The 19831-nt window shown below is 42.1% G+C and overlaps 2 protein-coding genes and 1 long non-coding RNA gene across 9 annotated transcripts in view; 1 reads left to right on the forward strand and 2 right to left on the reverse strand.

The window, feature by feature from the left end:
- Window positions 1-13093, reverse strand: part of LOC110980683 (uncharacterized) — a 29584-nt gene extending 16491 nt beyond the window's left edge. For 3 of the 6 annotated variants that reach the window (XR_015423704.1, XR_015423702.1, XR_015423703.1), the window contains exons 1-5: window positions 12956-13093; window positions 9779-9975; window positions 9508-9624; window positions 8895-8965; window positions 7407-7485 (exon numbers count right to left, since the gene is read on the reverse strand). This is a non-coding gene — a long non-coding RNA (uncharacterized LOC110980683). The remainder of the gene's footprint in view (window positions 1-7406; window positions 7486-8894; window positions 8966-9507; window positions 9625-9778; window positions 9976-12955) is intronic. The other 3 variants (XR_015423707.1, XR_015423706.1, XR_015423705.1) reach the window with 1 other exon arrangement.
- Window positions 13094-13701: 608 nt separating this feature from the next.
- exo5 (exonuclease 5) lies at window positions 13702-18006 on the forward strand. The gene is made up of 3 exons (XM_022237578.2): window positions 13702-13815; window positions 14314-14836; window positions 15564-18006. Exons 1-3 carry the CDS (start codon window positions 13759-13761, stop codon window positions 16331-16333), a joined length of 1350 nt encoding a protein of 449 aa, XP_022093270.2. The 5' UTR covers window positions 13702-13758; the 3' UTR covers window positions 16334-18006.
- Window positions 16777-19817, reverse strand: LOC110980696 (macrophage migration inhibitory factor-like). 2 transcript variants are annotated; one of them, XM_022237596.2, is made up of 4 exons: window positions 19716-19817; window positions 18952-19069; window positions 18575-18744; window positions 16777-18146 (listed from the first exon to the last, which is right to left on the reverse strand). In XM_022237596.2, the coding sequence occupies exons 2-4, from the start codon at window positions 19057-19059 to the stop codon at window positions 18062-18064; spliced, it is 363 nt and encodes a 120-aa protein (XP_022093288.2). In that variant the 5' UTR covers window positions 19060-19069; window positions 19716-19817; the 3' UTR covers window positions 16777-18061. The 2 variants fall into 2 exon arrangements, with proteins under 2 accessions (XP_022093288.2, XP_022093287.2); XM_022237595.2 differs by having other exon boundaries at window positions 19671-19760.
- Between the last annotated feature and the right edge of the window lie 14 nt (window positions 19818-19831).

Raw genomic sequence — 19831 nt, forward strand, 5'->3', positions numbered from 1 at the left:
CCTAATATAGAACGTAAGGGCGTGGCTATTGGAAATTGGCAAATAAAATAATAAATCTGAATATACATGACACGATTGGATGTAGTGAGAATTTAGACATGCTATGCAGTGACAATGCCGTACGTTGTGTTCTTGATTGATTTCTGAGTGATTCTCACCACATGCTTTTTGCAACCATCTCATGATGCGGGCTATTGTAAGTTTTAGAATGTTCACGCACGTTTGGACCAAGCCGTCCATCTCGTTATCCATTTTTCATTGTGTTTGTTTTTTATTAAGTTTTCTTGTATTTTTGTATGTATTCCCGCGTGCCATCAATGAAATGCCTTATTAACGTCGCATATCCGAACCGAACAGTTTGGTTCGGTTCGAAAGTGCCTTGTTTGATGATTTTTGCCTCGGTTCAGCAGTTCGCCTGCAGTGCTAGATTAAATTGTGTTTATTGTTTTAATTTACTATGCATTAAAGTTTAATAGGTAAAGTCAAACACAAGAGATTAGTATAAAACCCATCATGTTTGTTTGTTTTTCCAACATGAATTTTGTGCAGCCACAAAGTATTCAAAGAGTACAAAAGAATCGTACGGACAAACATATTGCAGCATGCACGCATGAACTATTGACTTCAAGAAAAAACATGTATCCTTAAATAGTGCAGGTGCAGCCGTGAAGTAGAAAGCGCGTAGTTCGCCGTAAGTGTCTTCCTCGATCATCCTACACACGAAAACCAGCGAGTGCGCAATGCTGAGTGCCAGCTTGTGCATACGGGTAAAAAAAGAGGTTTTATCTATAACTACATGTTGGCCAACAGAACGCTACGTCAAGTATGATTCAGGTAAATACTATTTCGAGTTAGTATATTCGATTCTGCTGGTATACAGTTAGGTCTTTATGTGACTCACGATACCAAGACAAAATATCAAGATTACAGAGTATCGAGACCTGAAAAAACTGGTCTGGAAACCGACAGCGCAGATATTTTACACTTTATTAGTAACACATCTACTCAATACACTTGTTTTACCAAGAAGTTAAAACAGTCTGCTGATCTAAATCCTCCTGCGGAGCTGCAAAGTAAAGAGCTATTGCTATGACTCATCATAGCGATGAGCTATCCACTGTTTACTGGAAGCTGCAGAGTGAACGGTGTACTCGACCGCAACGGTTTGGTCAGCCTCGCTGAAGCCTCCGTCTGTTCGATGTTGACCGTCGGTGGGCTTACCGTTTACAAATCATTGAACGCTTTCAAAAGCGTTTGTATTTTGACCTCCCGCCTAACAGAACCCTCAGAAAGCCCCTGGGCGGAAAATGTGATTCTTGTTATTAAGATGGCACAAAAAGATTTTGAATGGATTACCGAGGGTTAAACTCGGTTACAATAAAAGATGCATATCCTGTTCAAAGGATAGACGACTCCCTAAATGCCCTGTCTGGAGCAAAATGGTTCTTGACGTTGGACCTACCAGTATCTTCTGGATATTGGCAGGTTGATCTCGACAACGAGGCAAAAGAAAAAACTGCATTTGTGGTGAGGGGAGGCTTATACCACTGGCGAGTACTGCCCTTCGGACTTAGCAATACCACATTTGAAAATTAATGGAGTGAGTAGTCACTGGGTTGCAATGGCTGACACTGCTGGTATACCTTGATGATGTGACTATATATGGGAAAACAGTTACAGAAGAGACTGACCGCCTTAGGGAGGTACTTAGCCGCTTCAGAAAGGTAAATCGGAAGCTGAAGCTAGCAAAATGTCTCCCGTTTCCGTTTCAGAAAACAGTGAAATACCTAGGACATGAAGTATCGGAGAGAGTGGCATCACCACTGACCCTGACAAGATTAGGGCAATTTGAGACTGGCCAACCCCTACCAATGTTGAGGAGGTTGGAGGTTTTGTGGGCCTCGCCTCCTATTATCGGCAATTCATCTGTCATTTCGCGGATGTAGCGAAACCCTTTCACAGACTGACCGAAAAGTCTCGAGATTTCCTGTGGGACTTGGAACGTGACAGATTATTTGAAAACCTCAAGAGGTTTTTGTAGGAGGCACCAATATTAGCCTACCCCACGTGTAAGTCAGAGGACCAGTATATACTGGACACTGATGCCAGATGTGTTGTGCAGGGCATGGGAGTCTGATGATGGCAAAGATCTGAAATGGAAAATTATCCTCCCCGAGTCCCTGTGGAGAACGGCAGTAGAAGAATTACATGCTGGAAAAACAAGTGGACACCTGGGGTTTAAGCAAACACTTTCCAGAGTAAAGAATCACTAATAATGACATGGCATGCATGCCGACGTCCGTTCCAACCTCAGGGCGTGTGAGCAATGTGCGAAAAGAAAGTCGCCACCCAGGCGGAACAGAGCCCCTTTATATCAAGTTCCAGTGGGATATCCAATGGAATGGGGGCACTGGATATAATCAGCCAGCTACCACTAACAGACAATGGGCACCGTTGGATACTTGTGGTGGGTGATTACTTTACCAAGCGGGTGAAAGCTTACCCACTTTGTGCTACGAAAGTTGAAGCAGTCACAGAGGTCTTTGTTACCCAGTTTGTATTCCGTTACAGGGTTCCGGCAGAACTCCACCCTGATCAGGGCTGAAACTTTGAGGCAGATGTGTTTGGTGAAGTACGCCATATCCTCAGCATAAACAAAACCCAAACGATGCCTTACAATCCCAAATCCGATGGCCTAATAGAGAGGTTCAATCAAACCCTCATCAACATAGTCGCCACCATGGTAGAGCCAAATAGGTAGCAAAAGGATTGGGATTTGCAGCTTCCTTGTGCGATGTTTGCCTACAGGTCTACCCAACAGGAGAGCAGTGGGGAGACACCCAAAATGATGACGCTGGGCCAGGAGACAGCCCTGCCAATTGACCTCATGACTGTTCCTTCGAACAGCCTGTAGGTAGTTGACTACACTATGCAGAAGAATTGCGATGGTGACTCTTTAGTGCACACGACAGGGCATGCGACCACTTAAGGACCAGTGGCAGGAGATAAAAGAAAGGCTATGACAGAAATGTGTCTGGCAAGCCACTGAAGAGAGGTGATTTTGTTTGGGTATATGACACAACTATGCGCAAAGGAGTCTGTCCAAAGTTAGAAAGTCACTGGCAGGGTCCATACCTAATCATACACAAACTCGCTGATGTCGTATTGCGACTTCAGAAGAATAAAAGAGCGCAGACAAAAGTCATGCACTTTGACCGACTGAAATGATACGAGGATGAACCAATCAAGTCATGGATTGAGCCAAGAAGTGAAAATCCAAACTCAATCCAAGAGAGTGATAGTGAGCAGATAGAAATCCCTCCTACTGGTGATATGGATGCAGGTGTGGGTTTGAGCACTGGTGAGTTTGGAGACAAAGGTGTAGCCAAAGGTGGGTCAGATGCAGTCACCTCTGAGGAGGTAATGAGTGCGGACGAGGTAACTCGAGAGAGTGACTTGGAAGATAACATGGTGTTGGCGGATGAGCGGGTGGAGACCCATCTAAAATCTCTTAAAGATGTGATGGGTGATCCAACACCTGCAGATTTCCAAGATTCTGTGAAACCCTCCAACATGATGAGGGGGAGGTCACCAGAGAAACAACGGCACTTGCCGTCAAGAACTTGTAGATTGCCAGCGAGGTATAGGGATTAGAGGGTAGTGTGGGGTTACCACAATCCCTCTGATCTTGTGTCTTGTTTCAAACCTTGCCCGACTATGACTACCCCAGAAGACCTGGACACCACCAGGCTACTTCATTGCAAGAAGTGCCCGAAGGTATTTCTACAAAAGAGGAGCCCCTAGAGGCACTTTCAGGATTGTCATGGGCCCCCAAGATACCTTGCCTGTCATCAATGCACTTCCCTGTCCAAACGCCGGGATAATCTGCGAAAGCACTACAGGAGGGCTCATGAGCAGTTCCTGGGTGACCTCCAGACGGACAACCATCGGCAGCTCACTGGTCAGCATGGTCAGGTGCAGAGTGCTGAAGTCCCTTAGAGCCCAAGGGCACTGCCTGCAGCCTCTGTGGGCTATCGACAGAGGGGGCAAGTTCAACTCTTGGTGCCACCACCTCCTTGGCCCATACCACATAAAGTCTGGAATGGAGTTGAGATCACCGTGGCTGAAGAGGCAGTCATCTCTCCATTAGCGTCGATGTCACTCCTGCCAGCAGAAGCTGCTAACGAAGGCTAAACCACCAACGACGAAATCCCCGTCACACCAACTACCAAGACGGCTCTAGTGCCAGCCCCAGTCACTGGCAAGCCACTAGCCTGGTTGAGGAGCCAAATGCTGCTGTCACCACAGAGTGGCTCCAGCAAAGAATCTGGCGAGAAAGAGATGCTTGAGAAGAATTCCTTCATCACTATCGCCTTCAAAAACGACCTCAACAGAGTGACAGATGTTGTCACAAAGACGAAGTTCCAGGCTGGAGAGAAGATTTCAGAATGGACAAGGACCAGGACCCACGAGGCGGGAAGCAAGATTTCGGCCCAGTGCTGTTTGTTTTTGAACAGTTGAACTGTTTATATCGATTTAAATGTTCTTGGTGTTGCGGATTCACATGGACTCTAGTGCCAACTGAAAAGAGAAAAGAGTCAACAGTTTCTTCCTACTTGCTATATCTATGTAACGTTTAGTTGTAATGGATGGGAAAATTCTTTCTATTAATATAAGTCAGTTGTTCAATTTAACTTTATCAAATGTAAATTTTGTTATTCTCACCAATCATTTCTCGCCACACAAATTTGCTTTGTATTCATTTTTAGCCTGTATGAACAGGAACCGTTTAGGCCTCGAGTGGGGCTACGTAGCGCAAATTGGTGAACACTCATTTCATGCATGCACAAAGACTCTCCCATGTAAACAGTTTCATGTATCGTTCAGCGTAGGTCACGCATGGCTCTCTCCATAAAGTGTTCGTTTGTTTGTTTGTTTTGTTTGTTGGGTTGTTTGTTGGGTTGTTGGGGTTGTTGGGGTTGTTTGTTTGTTTGTTTGTTTGTTTGTTGGGGTGTTGGGTTGTTTGTTTGTTTGTTTGTTTGTTTATCATGGTAAACCTAGTTTTGTGCACTTTAACTGCTCCCTTAAATGATGCATTGGGCTGTTTTTTGTGTGTGGAGCACAATCCGGCGTATTAGCGATCCTATGATGTTTCAAGCACCCAGCGGGCTATTTCTGATGCCCAAATTAGAGCTTGTCATTCAAAGTTGCTAGGTGAAATTTTAGATTTGTTCACTTGCTGTTTTGTTTATTTGATACAGGTTACAGTGCACCGAACACGACAATTGAGCTTTTCGAACTGTAAGTAAGCATTAGTGTTATTTCCACTAAGACACTTTTCAGAGCTATTAAATTGAGGCGAGTCTGGCTTGGATTTAGCTCAGGCAAGGTAATTTGTGGTTCTGTAGTTTTTAGTTGGTTTTAAGGAGGAAAATAAACTGACAAATTGTGGATTATTTTTTTCTGGGTCATTAGCGGAGGTCCTATTGCCTCCCAAGGTAACTGAGGCCACAGTATAGGAGGTCAATGTACCTCCTTATGTTTCATTGAATAAACAGATGAGATAAGTTATTCCTCGTCTTGTGTGCTAGTTACTTGTCTGTCCGATAGGGTTGCCTGCAAGTGTGGATATACTTTCCACAAAAGGACACATCCCGCGGGTTGTTGAGAACCCACCGCCCATAGGAATTCCCACCGTGCGTGGAGCTGCTCCCGCGCGCTACATTATTACTTAATAATTTATTTTGTGGGAAAAGAAAAACGCCACAATATGTATGGACAACATGTCACCTTTCAATTACCATCAATTACCATAGTATTAAGTCGACGTCACAAGCAGGCCCTAATTACTTCATGCTACATGTAGGTGTATATGTACGTACAAATTCCATGCAGACATGTAAACCTGTCCTGGCACTGTGTATTCATTTGGGCAGATGACAGGTTAAAACATCAAGCATACCTTAATGTGTACTTCAACTGATGTAAGGAGATGTCCGCTATCCACCATGTATCGTGTAGTGGTCTGCATTTGCACTTGGCTGTGGCGCAATATCCAACTGTAGCAAATATTGCTCCATGATAGGGCCTCAGAATGCAATCAAGTACATGTCTGATCCTCAAGATTTACTTTGTTATGTGTATGTCTGGTGAGATTGTGACCTCGCACCACGAGTATACATTGGTTTAGCTGAACTTCATTTACTGACTCCGTGAAGAGTGATTTATTCACGTCATTTACAGTTTTACAACAAATGCCTACATTATATGTAACGGTTTTGCCCTTACCCAACGTATATTAAAAGCACTGCATGCTCAGTGCTTGTTCGAGAGCTTGCGAAAAAACCTCACAAGCTTACTCGGGTGGGACTCGAATCCACGACCTCCTGCTTACTGGTGCAGATGTCTTAACCACTCGACCACCGAGCTTGCCGGGGTCGGCTGTCCGACATGTTAGCCCACGAAAACTTAAAGGTACACATGAAGCCTACATGTACATGTATGCCATGTGAAACATTATTTGAAAAAAAAAGAACATAGCATGAGATTGAGTCCAATCATGGTGGTGAAGACTGGCTGTACATTCACGATATTTTGAGAAGCACAACCAGTGATACGGTTTAGATAACAAAAAAAATCAAATTGTTCACAACAGGTCAACCAACCCAAAGTCATAAGCTTGCGAATGTTATTTATTTAGGCCATAAACTAGGCTTACGACTACAGCTGCTCGTGGAGCGCTAGCCCTTATATGCCTGAAACTTTTTCTGTTTTGTTTTGGAAGTGGTCTTGAAAGTTGCAGAGGACGCCAAAAAATTAAACATTTGAAATTGGATAGACCAGGCTAAAGTAAGTTAGGTAAACGGTGCGAAACGATCTTATTTGTACCAAGCACATTCACATGTCACAACAATCATCAACCGAAAATCAAAGTCAAGAAACAACCTAAGCATGTTAGGTTTAACACATCTACAGGGTGTACATGTGCATGCACATTTACGTACATACAGTCATGTATGTAATGTTGGTGCATAATTTAAACACATGAAAATAATGAAATTTAAATCCCAAATACCAAAAGCAATCCCGCTGTAACTCGCCTTATTTTTTCTCCAAGAGACTGAACAACTTGCCTTTCCCAATACAGACTGGCTTTCTTTTTTCAGAAAAAAACTCAAGTTTTCTTTTTAAATACTTCTTACTCGCACATCCTGACACTTTTTTTCTGCAAGCCTCGTGGAAAAGGATGTACACACAAACTTGCTTCGCACCGCACGCTGGCGAAGTACACAAAGCACTAAATATCGCCACTGAGGGCGCGCCATTTTTTTCTGTGGAAACTGATGTGAATCCTGAGGGTAGAATTAATATCAACGTCTTCCTCAACGCTTGAAAGGACAACTTACAGTCACTCCAGGACAGACAGCACATGTTCCTTCCACTCTCACTACCGTCTCTGCTTCTATCCACTTGCCAACAAGTGCCCTAACAATAAAAACAGGAAAATTGGGAGGGAGAAATAAAGCTACCAATTCTGTCAATTAACATGAATGATTCCAAAGCAATTGTCACATAATTAAAACAAGCACAATATTGTTTAGCCAGAAACCTTGCCAGACAGGACAGACTGCATCATTTGTCAAAGTGGCTTGCCTGCCAAGTGTGTAACAAGATTCAACGGGTCAACTCCCCCTACATGGCCAGTGCATCTGGCAGGGTTAGGGTTAAGGTCAGTATTTGCAAAGTGACAGTCTTAAACTTTTTTCTCCTCATCCTCCAATTCTGAAGGAAGTAAGATGCAGGCCCTCTTGATTCCACAATCTGACCATCTTGATTGATCCTTAATCAATGCTCCAAGAGGGGGTACTATCATGGAAAAAAGGGGATTGGTGTGTGGAGTAAAAATAATCATAAGATGGTTAAAATAATAAAAACATTTGTTACAAAAACTGTCTTTGTAAAAACAAATATTCAGTTTCATTTCTGTTATTTTTAAGGAGCTGCAAATAAACACTGTTCAAAGATTCAAATTTTAGCTTTCATCGGTAACTCCAAGACAGGTTTACTGTCAGTTATGTTCTCAGCCAGAAACATCTGTCATCATGTCTACAAAATGTATACATGTAACATCTCACTGTGCAATGTGTCTTTAGTGTTTGGTTTAATTATCTGAAAAACAACGGAAATAAGCATTTTGCAAGCTAAATTTGAATAAAATCTGGTACAATGAGTTCTTTAAATTCATTTGAACATACATGTACATGTAACAATTTGAATTCACCATACTACAGTCACTGTTGCTATACCTCATGATTCGGGGCAAGCTTTTCCGAGATGGCTTGCAACAATACACTGTTCTCGATGGATAAGAAGGGCACAAAGGAACCAGTCCATTCCAGAGATCGTGGTCACTTTGCAAAAGTTTGCTGCGAATCATGAGGTATAGCAACAGTGTCTTTAGTCTGGAGAATTCAAATTGTTGTTTATGTGCAATCAGATAACTCAGTGTACCAGATTTTATTCTAATTTAACCTAGCATGGCCTATTAACACGGAACCAAACATTTTTTGACTGGCAACTTCAACTTTAGTTTAAAAATGGAAAGGTATTCAATTTATACCTGATCTTCCTGACCCATGAGGGGAGGGAAAAGGTTTCCCTTCCCCCACCACACAGTAACAAAATACCCCCTTGCCACATCAAGCAGCCCCCTTCCCCCTTTCAAAGAATTTCTGCCCCTCTTTTTTTCCCTTTCATGGGTGGAGCGTGAAGCCACCACAGTACAGCTGCCTAGTTACGATTAAATCAGAAGGGTTAGCAGGTGTCAAGTATGTATCCATGAACATTATGTCATGTCTTGACTTACATAACTCCATCATCCAGTCATCTCTTACCTGAATGAGATGCATGTTCATTACACAGCTGCACGTTATGTGCGCAGGCGGAGTCCAGCATCAATGTCTGCCTGTGTGCAGGAGAAGTATAGGACGTGTTCAGTTAGCAAATGTAACTTGCAAAAATGGCACGCTACGAAGGAGGAGAAACTCAATCTGAATGAAGAATCTTAAAGGGAAAAGTTGCAGGGAACTGAATTAGTAAGGACTTGGACACCATTCTGGATGTACATGTATTAAAACCAAAACTATCAATCAATACCACCCCCCCCAAAAAAAGACGTCACCCGAAAAATTAAAACAGGTTAGAAAACCAAGCACTACAAACTATAACTACAAGTTAAATCAATCTTCCTGCAACATATTTTCCAATATCTCTGCAGTGGTTTTTCTCATGAGCTGAACCTTTACGCATTTCTCAATAACTCTTTGTGGTCATTTTGACATCAATTTTGTAAATATCAAACATTCCGTTCTTGTGCAGTGCCCATTTATCCAAGACAGCTAGATCAGTCTAAATTTAAACTTCTCCACTACCACACTCAATGAAAGCGGCCAGCACATACATGTATGTGGTCTTGAACTCCAAATGACCATAACAACAAAACCATACCTGTACGTTGAACTGACTCTGAGCGCATGTAGTAATTAACATTCTCTGACATCTCCACAACTGCTGGCGCCTGGAGTTGTAATGTGTTCATCACCAGTAAAGATCTTGAGCAAATCACTGTAGAACGGTGTCAAGATGACAACATTATAAAAAATTCACCAACAGGCACGATGGTCAGAGAATGTCAATTTGGGCAAATGAATTAACATGATAAACTGCTGGGTGAATTAATCAAAAAGGCAATTGCAAAATGTGTGTATGTTGCTCATACCGTTCATGGCTGGGAAGCTTTTTCCCAATGTTTAAGCCTTCCTCCACTTGTTTCCAGTTTAAGAGTAGGGCCAAGGATACGGAAGTACCCATAGTTCGCTAGACTAGCCCTAGTATAGTTGAGTCCTCCAACATGCCGCTCTTCGACCTTTCCTTGACTTTCCTCATGCATCCTTGCCAAATCTCTTTGCTGAAACACTTTAAATTCATTCAGTTAAATAATTATATTATAACCTTCATAACACATGCTCCTGATCGCCTGTCAACAATTTTGGTGTCATGAAATTTAACAGCCTAATATTGAAGAAAGACAGCATCCTGACAATTGGCACAACTTTAGCCGAGTGTTCCCTAATGCGGTGCACTGGAACGAATCTCTTAAAATCCCATATATCGGTACATGTAAGAACTTCCTAAAAATTGATAAATTATAGTAACCCTAATAAATACAAAAAATATTTTTGTGGTCACAATTTAGAAGTGTTTATTTTGCACTTAAAAAAAGGGGAAAATCAGGTCGACAGGCTTACATATTGATGTAATTGCAAAGGTTTTGGAATCAGTGGCAGGTGTGTGAACTCATGTATGATGTACATGTGGGCATGATGTATATTCTCGCGGTCGCAGGTTGTTCCATAAGCCTTTTTCACATCTCATGTGCACAAACTCAGAAGACTTAACAGAGGGGAACAAATTCATGAAAATGTTGCATAATGTAATTTAATGGCTCCTCATGATTGTAATGGTAGACAATTTGCTCCCCTCCAGCTTTGTTTACTTACTTGCGCAGGGGTGCTAAGACCAACATGGCGACGGAACAGGAAATTGGCTTATTTACTGCAATCACGTCTGAACAAAGAGGTAACTTTCCATTCACTTTGTACAGGGATTTGCATTTTTTCCTCCTTTTTTGGTTTATTATGATAATAATAACTGAAACCTTTTCGGTATACTGTGGGAGAATCACAAAAACAGTGAAATTTCAAGCATACTTGATAGAAAGGTTGCGAGGTTGCGAGTTTCGTCAAAAATTCAGAATTTCCCCAAAGACCATGACACTACTTTTGCCCCTTTGAGTTTCGAGTGTGAAACATGGAACAGCCACCAACTGACCAATCAGAGAGAGGAATCAAGATGCAGTGACGTCATCCCGACCACGAGAATGTCCATGAAGGCCTATGGACCAATGAGAGGGGATGTCGGACAACTTGACCGTTTGTCAAATTGCCTGTTAGTACGACTCGACCAGTGAGATCTCTACACCTAATGCAGTCGTTTTCCCAGTTAAATTATTCAGTCAGACTGCAGCAACAAAAATCCAGTTAAATGTGGTCAGTAGTCCATCTTGTGTGTTAGAGACACTACCAAATTAATTTCAAATTTTAAATTTATACAGGATCGACAAAAGTGGCGACGACACTTTTCCTCGTTCTGGATCAGTTTCCAGAAAGTAACCGGGCGAGCGGCAAATCCATTTTCAGACATTGTAAAGAGTTGATTTTCTAATGAAAAAGTTTTTAATTTAGAGAAAATTAGTTTATAAATGAAAATTCCGATGAATTTTAAAAAGTGGATCTTTCGTAAGTTTTGACTCATTTTTTCAGTGGCACCAGTTACCAATACCTTCTTGCACTGCACACTCCTCAGTTGACGAACCAAGTTACATTACGTACATTTCTGCAACGTCCGTATAGTATGTTAAGTTCGCAATGTATATTGTGTGCATGCACTTATGCGTGATTCAAAACTAGGAAAAAATAGGCCGGACGTGTTCTGTTTTCGGCCAGTTTTAATAAAACAAAAACTTTGAAAGTAATTTTGGTTAAACAGACATTAGATGCAAAAAGTTTATTTGACTGCCGAGTATGAAAAAGTATTTGGGATCACTCGTAGTGAGTGACATGTCGCCCTGTAACTATTTGTTGATTTTTTTCCTCGCTACCATGATTTTTGACAAAGCATTCAAAAATATCAAAGTGTGAATCAGATATCTGGCCAAAATTTTCTTTCCTAGAAATTTTCCAAGAACAAGTTTTGTTCAACAAGAAACTTACATTTACATTCACCTTTTAAACAGAGCTTGTCTGAGACTGTAGAACTGAAGAACACTGGCGGTTGCAGATCTTATTAAATTCACAATGTGTGCCTCGTGCAGAATGTTCAATCATTAACTCTGTGATGTTCACTCTGTTTTTTCACTTTATTCCATTGTTGCTGCTCAACTGATTTATTACTGGCTCTTAGATTCACAGAATTACAAGGTTCAAAGGTTCGAGGGTCATAGGACACAAATCGCCCACAGATCACATTATAAATCACTCATGGATTACTGGCAGATCAATGGCAGATCACTAACATGCATGTCACAGATCCCGTAAAAACTGCAACCAAGAGAAGCACAAATAATCCTAAATGCAAAAAAAAACCTACTCAAATTACTAATCTAAGTGGAGAACTAGCTTTTTGACAATAAGACACCTTCAAAGATCTACATCTAAAATATGAAACAGAAGTAACTCAAACGACACATTAGAATATGAGGTCAAAGGTTATCTCAACATGGCCCCACACTGGGGTCAGTCTACTGGATGCGGAGGGTTACACTACACCAAGTACGCGCCCATAGAAAACAGTGCAAAATCGGACCAAAATAGCACCGCCTGTTGACTCTTGTGAAGAGGTGGGCCTCCGTTTTTTCACTGGAAATTCAAGATTATGGCCAGAAGATCACTTTCGTTTCAATTTCATGGGGGTTAGTCACAAAATTTTTTTTAATTTGCCTTTGAACGAAGATACCCCCCAAATAGCAATAAAACTATGCACATGCACTCATTTCTGAATTAACCGCCCGCAAGAATAAGTCCGCAATTTCAGGCTTAGAGATATTTCTATGATGCCTCCTGATTATGGCCTGTCTTTTGTAAAAACCCCGTGGGATCACAAAATATTAATGAGCTTGCGAGCAGAAATACAACCATTTGGTGGAATGCACCCGGAGGGAGTCCAGTAGACTGGCCCCCAGTGTGAAACAGTGAAAACATGCACACTTGTGCATACAGCAATGATTATCACGTGCAGATTATGTCATGAAAATTTGGTCTACATAATCGCCTTAAATCACACCTTTATGTAAAGATAATTATCATGTTAGATTCTACAATAATTAAACTCTATTTACCTGTATCCTCGGGTCCTTGGGTTGAATAGTTATCGAATTATACTGGCAAAAGTACATGTCAAGCCTTCAGGCTTTTGCACAAGTAAGAAATGCGATAACAACGTGGTGGAAGTGAAGAGCGCCCTCCTGCGACAGGGCTCAGACATTCTCATCGGGGGGCCGGAAAAACCTGCAAGAAACTAAGATTGTATTATTTATATAGCGCGGCGCTTAAATTTGGTTACAAACACAAAGACGACGGAGGTAACTGTTTTGAGCTGTACATGTATATGCAATCACACGTATGAAGCCAAACCACGGCGATCTGCTACGAAAAATCCGGACGAGAAAAACGACTGTAATCACATATACGTGGCTAGGTCCGTGCGGGTGCAAGATCGATTGATTGCAATTTGCACAAAGATTTGTTAGTATGACCATGGAGGTAGGAAAAGACCTCCATGGTATGACTAGGCCCTACTAGTACTGTACTAGGCCTAGGCTACCTCAGATATGAGAAGTGATGAGCTTGTCAACTACGTGAAATTCCCTTCCATTATAATCAAGGGCACCGCATAGTATTCCACACCCAGCAGACGACTGGGCTGAGTGGACAATGTCTCAACATTCGACTTGTCTCTCCTTTTTACGCACGGACGGTCGAGCTGTCTCAACGGTCGAGTTGTCCAAAGTCGAGTTGGCAAACAGGCCAGTTATCCGAACCCCCCCTCCCCACGATGATGCAAAGATAAACACAAACGACTGTGCAGATTCAATGCCATCTTGTCCACCAGGGGCAAAACGATTCAAGCCCAACGTAGAGAATGATGGGCAGGAGAAGAGTGATCCTGGAGCAGTACAACTACACGAGGTTTTCAAGTGTAAGGACATTATACAGCAGTCCTTTCAGCCTTAGTGTCAATGAATGTGAACAGTTTAGCTTGAAGTTTGCCCGGCTTACTCAGTTTGAGTGCGAGCATTATAACTTCAGCAGCCTATGTACATGTACATGTATGATGTACAGCGGTAGGCCTACTGTTGTTTAACCTATCGATCCTACTCATGCTGGTCGTAGTACTCCTCTTTTGCGGGTTCACAAATGTGTAACCCTATACACACTAAGGGCCAAGATGCTCCTGGTTTATGAAGAGACATGATTATGTTAGTGCTAAATGATGGCGTGTATAATGTGAGGGATCAAATCCAAACTAGGCCTGTATCACTCAGAGAAAAAGTTGCATTCCATGGCATGCCATTAGCATAGTCATAATGTGCAAGAACTAGTCTACTCTACACTTTGACAATGTTTGATGATGGATGCAAATGACATGAATGAAGCAATTAACTTTGGGTCTCAAGATGATGCTTTATTTCATCAGGCTCTTGACGCCCTCGAGATGATGGATGAAGCAGGCCCAATGAATGTCAAAGATGCTGGCGATTCCCAAGAATCAATATCTGAGAGTCAAAACAGAGCTTTGCAGCATGCCTATGAAGCAAATGAGCAAAGTGCTACTCGCATGTCCAGTGTTAAATTCAGTGACCATAATATCGGCTCTGAAAATTTGACTTGTGGACCTTCATGTAATGTCTGCTCTGCTGGAACTGGTTCCACCTCCCCTAGTTGTAACACCAAAACTGTAGATTCTGAAAGTTCTTTGAATGCCTTCAGTGGAGTTGAGACGGACCGCAAGCAGAAGCTGCGATTGGGGAACACCTACTTGACTGTGTCCAACCTGGTAGCGCAGCTGTGGTGTGAGCAGCAGATGGTGTATAACTTTTGGAAGCCCGACTTGGAGCTGATTGTGGAGTCCACGTCCACCATGCCTGCCGAACACAAAGCTGCTGTGAAGGCAGTGGTGGCTGCAGCCAGCAGTGGGAGCAGAGTTCATGAAAAGCGAGGTGGGTTTGTGATGTGGAAATTGTCGCAGGGCATCTGTTACTTCGTTGACCCCAACAGGGTTCAGCCAAAGGTATATCGGGGTGGGGGGAAGGAGCCCTGGCCCCCCTCCAAGGAAGTCCCCCTTGGGGGGGGGAGTAATGAGGGGCAGGCAATTTTTGGTTGGTTTTCGTCTATTTTATTTTCTTTCCTTCAAAAAGTGCATGAAAACTAAAGCCCCCAAATAAATGTAGCCTCGCCTTAACCCTGAGAAAGGCCCAAAAAGTTGCATGAAAAAAAATAAAATATTTGCCTCCTTCCCTCAAAAAAAATTAGTGCTGGATCCGCCCTTGGTTTCAACAGCAGAGAATCTTGATCAGATCCTGTTGATCTTGGCAGGTGGGAAAAATTGGCCTAGATACGCTCTGCCACCAGAGGTAGCTCTGTAAGCTTGAGGTCAAGTGAACTTCAAACTACAGTAAATGCTGTTGTTCAATGCACTGTGAATGAAGAGTCCATGGAGGAGTCTGGTGGCATACATCATTAACCCTAACCCTCCTCAATCCTTCACCTGTTGGAGGACTGAGGAGTGTTAGGGTTAACAACTGAAAAAATACACATACAGTATTGTAGCAATAGAGACTAGGTGCCACATTTTCCTTTTTACTGTTAATTGATTTCAATGTCCCTAGTTTGTACATGTATACCCATGTCAGTGTTCAAGATACATGTATATCTTTTGATCTGCAGATCATGAAGTTAACAAGTACATTCCAGTCAAAGTCAAGACACGAGAGGATAATTATGGCATTCGACTCGTCAACATCATGGTCTCCTTGAGCGGGCTGCTCCTGAGGGGTGAACCCTGTGCTAGAGAGATCCCCGTCTTTGGGTTGCCCCTTGGCCATGGATTTGTAGTAGTGGGTACTATCGATGAGCTCCGGTTCGACAGTCAGGGACGATTTGAGCTGGTCGAGTTCAAGACTCGGGGAGACATTTCGCGGCCGATACGCAGACAGCAGATGCAGGCCTACAAGATGCAGATGATGATGTACAAGAAGATGCTTGAAGACCTGGGGCGAGGGCACGTTGATGGTCAAGCAGTACTCCATGGACTTAAAATGGATCCTCATCAGCTCCTTACTGATGAACTACTCGAGTACGTTAGGCAGCTAGGCGATGCAAGCAGAACGAGTGTCACGCTCTTTGAGCTGATGAGTGAAGTGATGCAACAATTTGAGTTCCTCCCGTATGTGGATGTCCTTACACTGGAATTCAGTAGCCGGGATGACAGCGCAACCATCACCACGGAAACGGTAGACTTTGATGCCGACTGGCTGCAGCAGCGCCTGGACCACTGCCACGCATTCTGGGCAGAGGAGAGAGATGCGGAAGGCGTGGACATTGAAGACACGTGGAAGTGCGGGATTTGTGCATTCTATGACAGGTGCGAGTGGAGACAAAGGATGAACGAGATCTGTGCACAAAAAAACATTGCTAGAAGGCTGCAGGGAAAGTAATTAATCTTCCCAAACCCTTCCCAGTCTTTGTGCAAGGTTTTGAAAGGTTTACGTTATTCAGGAAGGGAGAACCCAGCCTCTACACGTGTAGTATGACATGAGGCTTGATGCCTCTTGAAAGTTTGAGAATGCACCGAGAATGTGCCATTCTGTTACAGCACACTGGGCGATTTTAGACAATTTGGCATAGCCATTGACAAAGTGCGATACAGATAACTTTTTAATCCATATCTTTAAGTTGCACCTTTCAGCACAGCACTTTGAAAACAGGATATTTAGGCTGCCGTTTAAATCTGTATTTTTGTGTAGTCTTAGCCTAAGACTCTCAGCGCAAGGACATACATGTAACTGGATAGATCCCTTGGCACTATCCAAACCAACTCATTGTATCATACTACCAGGTCATAATATTTTTGAGAGAAGTTCACACTGCTCAGGTGCTGTTCAGGTTATAACAGAATCAATTTAATATTTTCTGCAGCATTTTATACATTAGCAGAATTTCCTTATTGTGGCTCTTGAAAATCTTGACATGTCTGAAAAACAGAAAATTTCTAAGCAGATACAATATTTTTGCACAAGGCAGGTGTATTAAATCATTTGACACTGCAGTATAGGTGTGACAAAACACTGCTGTGCCTGGCTCACTGGTGTACATCTTGGGGCCTATCCGGGATTTTCCTAAAGGGGGGGCGTGAACTAAGGCAATTATGGTAAAATGGCTGTACGGTGTGGGGTCTGGATCCATTTCGGGTTTTAGGCGCTCTGTGGTGCGATTTCAGGCAGTATGACCCTTCTCTTTTCTTCTTCCCCCTCTTTCTTTTTTTATGAATTTATTTTTTGGGGGCATAAGGGAGTGTGCCCCCCTCCCCCATCCGCCCCTGTACAGGGTACATGTACATGTATTGGATAATTACAAAGTCAAACACGGACATACATGTACGTGTTTGACTTTGTACATGTACTTGAATACAAGGTTTTGAAAAGTGAAAAAACAATTTTTTGTGCGCTACAAAAAAACTGTCACTTTTCTTGCTGGCCATATGCAGTTTCATGACTGGAAATCCCTCTTTCACGAGGCACTCGTGAATTCAGTTCTTCTTAGAGCAAAAATCTATAATACATGTATCTCTATATCTGATTGGTGTAATCTAGAGCAATTAAAGAAATGCATATATTTTTCACAACTCTTCCGGTTTCGACATATTTAAAATTAGTTGGTTTTAAAATGAAGAGATGCTATTTCAGTGAAACAAATTACATGTCTTCTTTAGAAAGCCTACAATCCATTTCATAATTACAAGGGTCAGAAAAGATATATCATTTTAAGTAAACTTTACATTGAAATCCTCGCAATTGCATGTATGTACCAAGGGTGTAAAATTATCAGTAAATATTGCTCATTTGCATCCAAGGAACTGTAGTTGTGCAGACTCGTTAGGTAAAACTCGTTTGAAAACAAGTTTAGAATTGTCATTGAAAAAACATGCTTTGTTTTCATAAATTTGAGTTTAATTAAAATCTTTGTCCCTTCCAACCTCTAAGTGACGTTATTTGTACATGCAATCCACGAAAACGTTTCCTTTTTTTCAGTGGAACAAGAAAACAAACACAGCATCACCTTATCCACATTCGTGTCATAACTAGAATAAAATTGATTTCCAGTGATCTCCACCTTGTGTAGACTTGATGTGATTGTTTAACGCTCTGCAGGGCCAACCATCCATTTTATTTTTTTGCAACAAGATCACTCAGGATTGATCCTTTGAATCCGAGGTTGTCCCTCGGAATATCATGGAAGATAATGTACATCCTGCAAAATAGTTTCATAAAATGGAAAGAGTAACTGGTAAAAGCTCCACCAACAAACCACACTGTTCACATATGATGCAAGATATGTGGCAAAGGGGGGACCCCCTTTATTGTGTCTTCTTTTGTGTTGATGGAATCTCTGGAATTCCTTTCAGATTTCCAAGGGGAGGGGGTGCAGCACGCACAATAGCCATAGGGTATACAGCTTGTGCATCACGTTGGGGGGGCCCTTTCCCACATATCATGCCGGGTATTACTATTCATGGGCAGCTTAAATTATGAGGGGCAAACTGAGTCAAGAATTTCTGGTGACAATCATCTGAATCATTTAATTTTGTCGGGAAATACAGTCAAATTTTAATAGTCTACCGGCTACTTGTTTTGGTTTTTTTTTGTATGACACAACGGCTACAGTTCATTTTTACAAACCTGTCAGGGGGGACGCCCAGCTTTCCCATGATTTGTGTGATGAGTTTGGTATACTTGATGTTCTCTTGTGGAGAAATCTTGCCAGCACTGACAACGTTGACAAATGCACAGGGTTCATTGGTACCACCGAAGGCCATCAGTTGATCTGGGCGTAAATGCACCGAGATATACTGCACAGGGGATGGACAAACAAAACTACATTTAACTTAGTAAGCCAAAAATATGAACTTTCAAACTCAGGACAAAACTTTTTCCCGATATCTGCAAAATATGATTTTGATTTCTCATCACTCCAGCTTCTCTTCAAAACAAAAGCATTTGGTTGTGAAACTTACAAAGACTTTGTTTAAAAGGTACATGTACTTGTAAAGCCCCACCTCCATTGGTTTTCCAATTGCCTCTTGGAAGAGTTTGGACGTTGTCACCAGGAAGTCGGGTTGGATGTCTCCTTCCTTGAGATTGGTATTGATCTCTAACATGGGCATCTTGACAAATCTTGAAAGATGGACCATGGAGGTAGAATCACATGGACATATACTGAATATGGACAAGGGCGGATCTGAAGCCAATTTTTTTGGGGGGAGTTGGAATTTGGAAATTATTTCACATGTGACGTTCTAGAAGCCGAACCTAAATTTCAGGGCTTTTTACTTGCTTTTGCAAGGAAAATAACATTACATAATTACTACTACTAGCACCCCCGACGTTGTTTTTCCCAAAAAATGCTATTTCAAAGGGACCCTGGATCTACCAGTGAACATAAACAATTTCATTTAAAGAAACTGGAAGAAAATTCGTTCGTTCTCCTGTGGGTTGATCCGGTTAAGGGGTACGAGTGCAGAGAAACAGGGATTTAAAGTCCCCATATAGACCCCTGAACATGAAGGCCATTTATTTATAATTAGCACAGTGACTAAGCATCCCTGTATGGTCAACGTGCATGGTCAATGTTCTTCAAGTTCAAGGAACAGATGATGTGGTCACTGGACAGGGACCGTTCCAAACGTTTGGCAACTCACAACAAACCATGTAAGCTCAAATCACGCCAACATGCATACAGTTTTTCCCGAACAATCACAAAAATCAGGGAAATTACCTATATTTCGGCCTCAGTAAAAACAGCAAAATCCGCAATGCCTACCTGATTAGTTTAATTGTGTCCAGTGTGACACGGTAAATTCCACTGTTACAAAGGGGTGGCAATTATTTAATAGTGAAGCTGAGAACTTTATCATGACCTATGTATCAGAACAGTGT

This window comes from Acanthaster planci, unplaced genomic scaffold (genome assembly GCF_054643075.1).
Source record: "Acanthaster planci isolate LZ-2023a unplaced genomic scaffold, COTS_SCS Contig1, whole genome shotgun sequence".
Taxonomy (NCBI): domain Eukaryota; kingdom Metazoa; phylum Echinodermata; class Asteroidea; order Valvatida; family Acanthasteridae; genus Acanthaster; species Acanthaster planci.